Source organism: Cryptotermes secundus, unplaced genomic scaffold (assembly GCF_002891405.2).
Source record: "Cryptotermes secundus unplaced genomic scaffold, Csec_1.0 scaffold274, whole genome shotgun sequence".
Classification (NCBI taxonomy): Eukaryota; Metazoa; Arthropoda; class Insecta; order Blattodea; family Kalotermitidae; genus Cryptotermes; species Cryptotermes secundus.
This window is the reverse complement of record NW_019735463.1, coordinates 108,379-116,951: the sequence shown is the minus strand read 5'-3', so window position 1 is coordinate 116,951 and position 8,573 is coordinate 108,379. Positions and strand designations below refer to the sequence as shown.

Below are 8,573 nucleotides of genomic sequence, written 5' to 3'. Positions count from 1 at the left end.
TCAACTTGATGTTCATCTCGGGGAAGAGAAAGAAGTCGCATGGAGCTAAGTCTGGCAAGTACAGTGTGTGGGGAACAGCTGCCCTCTTCTTTTGAGCCAAAAATTTGTGCACAGTGTAAGCCGTATGCAGTCGTGCGTTGTCATGGTGGAGTATCCAGTCGTTCGTGCACCACTTCTCTGGGCGTTTTCTCCACATGCCCTCCCTCAAATGCCTTAGAACATCGCGATAGAACTCTTTATTGACTGTCTGACCAGGAGGGACGAACTCCTTGTGAACAATCCCGTCAGTATCAGAAAAACAGATCAACAAGGACTTAATGTTGCTCTTGACTTATCGAGCTTTTTTTGGCCGAAGTGAAGAAGGGCTCTTCCATTGCGACGATTGCTGCTTGCTTTCAGGGTCGTAGCCATAAACCCAACTTTCGTCACCGTTGACAACCTTTCAAAGAAAGTTTGGATCCTCTTGAAGCTGTTGCTAAAGTTCCCTACAGACTTCCAAGCGATGCTGCTTCTGTTCATTTTGCAGCAATCATGGCACAAACTTCGCTGCAATCCTCCTCATGTTCAGTTCCTCTGACAAAATTCGTTGACATGTACCATAACTTAGTCCCAAGGTGTTCCAGAGGTCTTGGATGGTCAGTCTATGATCTTGCAGAATCAGATCCCTAACTTTTGCGACATTTTCTGGTGTTTTGCCCATTGACGGCTGTCCTGAACGATCATCATCATCATCAGTCAACATTCGGCCATTTTTAAAACGCTTATACCAGTTGTAAGTTTGTCTCTGGCCTAAACTGTTTTCACCAAAAGCTTGGTTCAACATTTGGTGCATTTCTGCAGCGGTTTTCCCAAGTTTGGAACAAAACTTTATACAGACACGCTGCTCTCTCAGGTCAGCCATCGCAAAACCGCAAATTCACAGAAACACAACAATGGAAATACGTTCACCAACAATAAACCCAACCACTGAACTCGACGCCGCTTGCCACACTGATTCAAGAAGGATGTGTGAGGAGACACCTAGTGGTATTTCGATGTACTCATAACCATTTGTGCCTAAAATTCAAATTTCAGAAACTTTTGGATTGCCCCATGTAGAACAGTAACGTTACCACTCAGTTTGTACTGGGGGCACATGGTCGTGTAGTTGGTTAAGGCACTATGCTACAAGCTGGAAGGTTGCAGGTTGAAATCCCAGTTAGGTTCCTGCCCCCCAGTTTACCTAATCCTTCCAGCCACACTGTGGCCCAGGGGTTGACTCAGCCTCTAACAGAAATGAGGTCCAGGAATCTTCCTGGGGGTCTAAAGGGCAGCTGGCATGTAAGGCTGACAACCTGACATGCCAGCTGTGAGGTGACTGCCTAGAGCACCCGTGTCAAACATGCGGCCCCTCAACTTTTAGAGCTAATTGATATTAAACTCAATATTAAAATTTTAGTAGAAATATTTTTTGTAAAGACAATTTTCCAACAGACCAGAAGACAAGAAGTCTCACGCAGACAATGCAGGAAATGTCTCACGCAGGAAATTCAATGTTTTGCTATTTGTAACATAATTTCTTGTGTAATCTCTCTTTTTACGTATTGAAAAGCTGTTTGATACTTGTCAAAAATGGCATTCTCTTGCTTTTTAAAACTGTAAGATATGTGACTTTAGGTAATTATATTGAAATTATTCCTAAATAATAAATAGAATTAAATTTCCTTGTAACAAAATCTATTGTATATTTCTATTTTGAAGTGCAGCCCTGGACTATTATTTTTTATGGGGTTGAGGTGGCCCTCTGTACAAGTTGAGTTTGACATGCCTGGCCTAGAGGAAATGGGGACCCTTGATGTCTCGCAACCTATGGGCCTTCACACCCTGTTACAGGGATACCTTTACCTTACCTTGGTTTGTACTATTGTGAAATGTGATCCTTTAATGTGAAGAAAAACATTTTTTTTTATTGCTAGTGTGGTGGAACTAAGTGCCTTGTACTGCGGCCACTTCTGGCCTATTATACTAGCCCCAGATGATAGGTGAAGGTGATTGTGGAGCAATTGGTGAAATGAAGATTGGCAGGGGAATTCGAAGTACTCGGAGAAAGCCTGCCCCAGCATCACTTTGTCCACCACAAATCCCACTTGACCAGACCCAGGATGGAACCCAGGCCGCCATAGTGGAAAGCCAGCGACTAACCACTTGAGCTATGGTGCAGCCCTTTAAGTGTGAGGAAGAACATATTACTTGTACCACTGTTAAGTACTCAGGGATTTTGTGGTACATGATTAGGAATTTTTGAGAGTATATGGCCCACCCAGTATTGTTAGGTCAGTTACATTAAAGCAGGACTTGGCTGGGGACATTAAAATATATTCAGAAATTTTGTGGGGAAACCTCTATGAAAGCAGTCACTTGGAAGGCCAGGAAGGAGATGGATGGATAATACTGTAGCATATAGATCCTTTGCTGGGTAACAACCGTGAAACAACACCCGTTGCTAGGCAGCAGATTTTTAATAAGCAAATATACGAGGGGGAACCCAAAAATAACCGGAAACGACCTGTTGCGCGTGCATGCTTTGTAGTTATGAGTTGTGCTGCTAGGTGGTGTTAGCTGGGGGTCTCCCGCGACTGTTAGTGAGCTGGCGTTAGTCTGAGTTAAGTGGTTTGTCTGTGGTGCTCTGTTGTGTGCGTTCCTGTTTCAACCCTTTGGCGATTAGTGAGATGGCCGACCAGAAGGAACAAAGAGTGTGCGTGAAATTTTGCTTTCTGTTAGGGAAAACTGCACTTCACTCTTCAAGTCGCGGCAAACATTCACGCGGTTTTCTCTTTGGTCACTTCCGAGCAAGCGAGGAACAAATTTTGCAGACACCCGTCTCATGTGCAAACCTTCGGTTAAAATTCGCTGGACCGTGCTCCATGAGATGTTCGTTTCCTCAGAAAGTTGGTCAATGGTCTTTCGACGATCTTCATCAATTTCACGCACACTCTTTGTTCCTTCTGGTCGGCCATCTCACTAATCGCCAAAGGGTTGAAACAGGAACGCACACAACAGAGCACCACAGACAAACCACTTAACTCAGACTGACGCCAGCTCACTAACAGTCGCGGGAGACCCCCAGCTAACACCACCTAGCAGCACAACTCGTAATTACAAAGCATGCGCGCGCAACAGGTCGTTTCCGGTTATTTTTGGGTCCCCCTTCGTAGATGGCCGCTGCTGAGGAATGGCTTGGTAAACGCGTGTCTGCGGCAATGGATACACATGTAACAATGGAGTTACTGTTGGAAATGGGGTTTTCTACTTGTGGTCTGTGCCAAAGGGTTATAAAGAATACAGTTGAAGCAGCCAAGTCAGTTCTGTATGGGAGCCTGTGAAGAAAAGTGTTCAGTTGGAAAGGAGCCGTTGTTCAGAGAGGACTTGAGCCTGAAAGCAGCCATTGTTAGAAGCTGATACCAGGCAACTACTAGTGAAGACACTGTGGGCTGGAGAAGACTTGGCATGATTTTTTTAATTGTGGAAATAGTGATAGTGTTATAGTTATTTGTAGTTATGACCTGTAAGTGGTCACTAAATCCAGTTAGCCAAAACCCTGCCTGTAGTCATTCATACACGTGACAATACTAAGATTAATGGTGAAGACTGGAAGTGGATAAACTGTCTCAAAATGATACTTAAATGGTGGACAACAGTATTAGCAATGTTAAACCTTTTAGTTCTGCTAGTAGATACTTATTATGTTGGAGCTGTAGTTCTCACATCTGTGAACTACATGGTGTTACAACCCAGATGATTATACTCTTCAGGTACTTATTAATTTACAAGTTTAACTATTTAATTTCCTAAGCCTAGAAATAAACAGCTTCGCTTCCTCTTTCTGAAAATGCATGTAGCATTTTGCAGGATTGCAACAGGATTTTGTGAACAAAAGTGTATCAATATGACAGACATGATAAGTGAAAAATGAATACCAGAAGACAAAATTTGTTCTAAAGTACGGTTATAATTTGTTCATTTAGATTGATGAGTTGGTGATGAAAGCCTGCAGCAAACATCTTCGAAGTTGTTGCGGAGATTGTTTAGACAAATTAAAGGGCGATAATTATGAGGTAAATATTCATACTGATGTTAAATATTAAACAACAGTCTTAATAAGAATTATGAAATAGCATTAAAACACTCTTCTAAGCAAATGATTCTGTGGCCAGAGTAATAGTAGTTTTATTGTTATTGTTATCATTATTAAAATTGTCATAATTATCTTTAATATAATTGTCATCGTCACTGAATAAAGGTTGATATCTACTGATTAGTTCCCCCCCTGGTTCTTAGTCTTGAGACCGACTATACTGACTTGTATTTTTTCATGGTTTTCCTGATTTTCCCAAGGCACACACTTGATAGTATCTTCAAATTCAGATAGGTTACAACAGATTCCTTCTACATCCTTACCGATTCACAATCAACCTGCCAGTCATCAGACATCACAGTTGAGTGAGTAGCACCTCTACTTTATTTTCAGTAGGTTTCAGCTTTAAGTGTAGGCCCAAGACTGGCAATCCTGCCAGTTGCCCCAGGCAAATGTCAGGATAGTACCGCAAGTTAGGCACACACTTGATAGTATCTTCAAATTCAGATAGGTTACAACAGATTCCTTCTACATCCTTACCGATTCACAATCAACCTGCCAGTCATCAGACATCACAGTTGAGTGAGTAGCACCTCTACTTTATTTTCAGTAGGTTTCAGCTTTAAGTGTAGGCCCAAGACTGGCAATCCTGCCAGTTGCCCCAGGCAAATGTCAGGATAGTACCGCAAGTTAGGCACACACTTGATAGTATCTTCAAATTCAGATAGGTTACAACAGATTCCTTCTACATCCTTACCGATTCACAATCAACCTGCCAGTCATCAGACATCACAGTTGAGTGAGTAGCACCTCTACTTTATTTTCAGTAGGTTTCAGCTTTAAGTGTAGGCCCAAGACTGGCAATCCTGCCAGTTGCCCCAGGCAAATGTCAGGATAGTACCGCAAGTTAGGCACACACTTGATAGTATCTTCAAATTCAGATAGGTTACAACAGATTCCTTCTACATCCTTACCGATTCACAATCAACCTGCCAGTCATCAGACATCACAGTTGAGTGAGTAGCACCTCTACTTTATTTTCAGTAGGTTTCAGCTTTAAGTGTAGGCCCAAGACTGGCAATCCTGCCAGTTGCCCCAGGCAAATGTCAGGATAGTACCGCAAGTTAGGCACACACTTGATAGTATCTTCAAATTCAGATAGGTTACAACAGATTCCTTCTACATCCTTACCGATTCACAATCAACCTGCCAGTCATCAGACATCACAGTTGAGTGAGTAGCACCTCTACTTTATTTTCAGTAGGTTTCAGCTTTAAGTGTAGGCCCAAGACTGGCAATCCTGCCAGTTGCCCCAGGCAAATGTCAGGATAGTACCGCAAGTTAGGTGTGCCTGCTTCCTTCCACATCCTTTCTAATTCGTTATTCATCGATCATCTAATCATTATGAAGTATGAGCTACTGACATTACATAAACCATAAATAAAAAAAAGTCTACCATTCAGAACTGTACACTGTGTGTCACAAAATAACCAGCAATCAATCAACCTGTCAATCATATTGTTTGCAAGTACTGGAATATTAATTATATGATTCAGTTTATGAATGTGTCTTTTCCTGGTTCCTTTTTCAGATTATTGTCGATGACTGTGTAGAAATATTAAAGCAGTTCATTGCAGAAGGTCGCAAGTTTGATTATGTATTTGGGGACTTGACTGACATCCCTTTATCAGCGACCCCACAGGGAGAAATATGGGACTTCATAAGGCTCATTCTCAACTCTTCAATGATGATTCTAAAGCCACAGGGGAAGTACATGACACATGTAAGCATAAATAGTTCATGTCTACCTCCAGGCAAATACTGGGCTAGTATGTTGAAATAGACCATGATTGCCTCCTGCCAAATCCATACGTACCCACAATTTATAATCATGTTCCCATCTCGTTTGGCACTGATACAACCTATGATAAATGAAAACTAAATCCTGATCCTTGATTTAATATTGTTGTCATTAATTCTTACCAGGGAAATGGAGCATCTTGTCCAGAATCTCTAAGAATGTTTGAAGAGCAGTTACAGAAACTTAATGTTCCTGTGGAATTCTCCAGAGCACATGCTTTTGTGCCATCCTTTATGGAAGACTGGGTGTTTTATCAGGTGTGGCAGAAGCAAAACTAGCAGACAGCTAGCAACATACTGATATACAGTAAGGAGAGTGTTAAGAACCGTTTTTGTAGGAGAGTAATGATCCCATCAGGTATTGATTTATGCAGTTTGTCAGATCATGTAACAGAGAAATGTCAATGGAATTTAGTTGTGTTGTTAAAAAATAAGATGTCATACAGTTGGTTGCATTGCACCAGAAAGGACAAATTTTCTAATTTTGTACACTGGCTGGGAAGTAGCAAAATTTACGATTTGTCAAGGTGGCCTTGGGAAATGAGATAACAGTGAATTCTGATTGTGGGAGGAAGAGGAGAGGACAAAGATAAGAATTCTGAATTTACAGGTAAACAAGATGAGGATGATCTGTGATTTGACTATATTTATGAAGAAGAAGGAACTTAGCCACATGAAGTAACCAATTATGGCTGGAAGTACTGCCAGTTAAAATTCCTTTTATACTGTGTATAAAATAATCTTAATTTTTGTAAAATTGACTACAGAACCATTACTTCTTTCACCCCCATCTGTCTCTCACACAGATGCCATATTATCACTGCATTTCAAACCATCAGTATAAATGTCATGAAAGTACTAGCTTCCTACCTTGTTCTGTCTGGTAACAGGATCTGTGAATGGCAAGCAGACTTATTAACATGGGTCAGTACTGACATTTAAGAAGAACAGTGCCTCCAACTTCAGGGTAAAAGCAACCCAGATTTGGAAGTCTTATTTCACACTAAACAACATCTTTAGTAGTTGGTACCATTAAATAGCCCACAAAACAACCTCTTAACACTTTGCGGACCGCACACCCTTTAAAAGGTTTTTCGCTTTTAAACATGACGAACCATTCGCGTGTTAACAGGCTTTTAGAACACAATAAGTTGCAACACACTATACATAGCTCTGGCGCCACCTACATTGCACGCAACCGCCTGCAGATGCGTGATAAGTCTCTGGAATGTTTAGTTAGCAGTCAGTAACTTGACCTCGCTGTTTACTTAACCAACTATAAAGGAAAATGCTTTGCCTTCTTCAAGCTGTATGTATCAGCCAGTAGCTAGTGGGGAGAATGGATCAAGGACAAATTCTCCAATGACCTGGCTGACCTGCCTTGTGAGACGCATAGTAATGGATTAATTGTCATTCAGACAGCGACAGTGATGGGGGACAACAAAGAATTGTGGCCACAGACAGTAAAAGTGACAGTAGTTCCAACGATAATGCGGGTAATAACATTGCGTGTAGTAACATTGCGGGGACAGCAAAAAATCTAAACCCTGATTCAGAATTGAAATACAAAGCATTTCTGATTAATGTGGCAAAGGCCTGGGCTACAGTCCAGATGGTGGCGGCAGAACCAGGGTCATACAAAGACTTAGTACAACCGGGCCCATCAACTCCCACCCCACGAAGGCCTCATGTGGACCCCCTAGGGCGACTCTTGAGTGATATGCGGAAAAATACCCTCGGGAAAATTGTGAAGAGTGAACATTCCAAGGGGAAGAATACTTCTAGGCAATGCCGTGTTTGCCCAGTTCACAAAAAAAGGAGTATGTCTACATTTGCAAGTTCTGTGTAATGCCACTTCACAAAGGGGAATGTTTCCAGAAATATCACACCCTCAAGCACTTCTAGGAGCATTGGTAAGTGTTCTCCAAAAATTTTAGTTCAAAAAATTAATTAGGAGATTTTATATTAATTTTGAAGTGAACAGTGCACAAGTTAGGGTAGTATGTTTAAAAATGTCGGTCCCCAGGGTGATTTAAATATTTAAATCACCGGTCCGCGAAGTGTTAAGTGTTTGATTTGTGTTTCTACTGTAATTATCTAAATGTTAAGTTTTCTCTGCATAAGGACTTCTTAAGTATAAGCTAGGACAGCTCAGCCAGTGACTGACTGCAGGTTGGATGGATGGATTTTGATTACAAGCAGGGGTAGAACCTTCATGAATTCATATTTTTAAATTGGTAAGGGTAAAATGTGGACATGATTTTTTTAACATAACATAGATCTACAGAGCTGACTTTCATAGCCGATCCACAATTCATCTTCCAGAAACTATTTGCATTTCACATGGTGTCATAAACTTGTTATATTTTAGCGTCCTGTTGCACCGACTCATGTCCATGATTTATGCTGTCTTACAGTGCATACACTTTTTCCCCTTACTCTTCTCTTCTGCACTACAGTAGTATAACACACGCAGTCACAGGAGCAAGACCCAACAAAGAGCACAATACACATGAATGTAGGAAGAGTGCTCCCACAGAGGTGGTTTGGCGTGATTCGCGTATTGAGATATGATGTAAGGATGACGATTCCTGAAAAG

At 41.4% G+C, this 8,573-nt stretch overlaps 1 protein-coding gene across 8 annotated transcripts in view; it reads left to right on the top strand.

Annotated features, from left to right (window-relative positions):
- LOC111869314 (spermine synthase) overlaps positions 1–7,195 on the top strand; it is a 40,239-nt gene extending 33,044 nt beyond the window's left edge. For all 8 annotated transcript variants that reach the window (XM_023860734.2, XM_023860727.2, XM_023860726.2 and 5 more), the window contains exons 7-9: positions 4,005–4,094; positions 5,706–5,897; positions 6,101–7,195. In XM_023860734.2, the coding sequence (XP_023716502.1) occupies positions 4,005–4,094; positions 5,706–5,897; positions 6,101–6,253 (435 nt within the window). In that variant the 3' untranslated portion in view covers positions 6,254–7,195. The remainder of the gene's footprint in view (positions 1–4,004; positions 4,095–5,705; positions 5,898–6,100) is intronic.
- Positions 7,196–8,573: the final 1,378 nt, after the last annotated feature.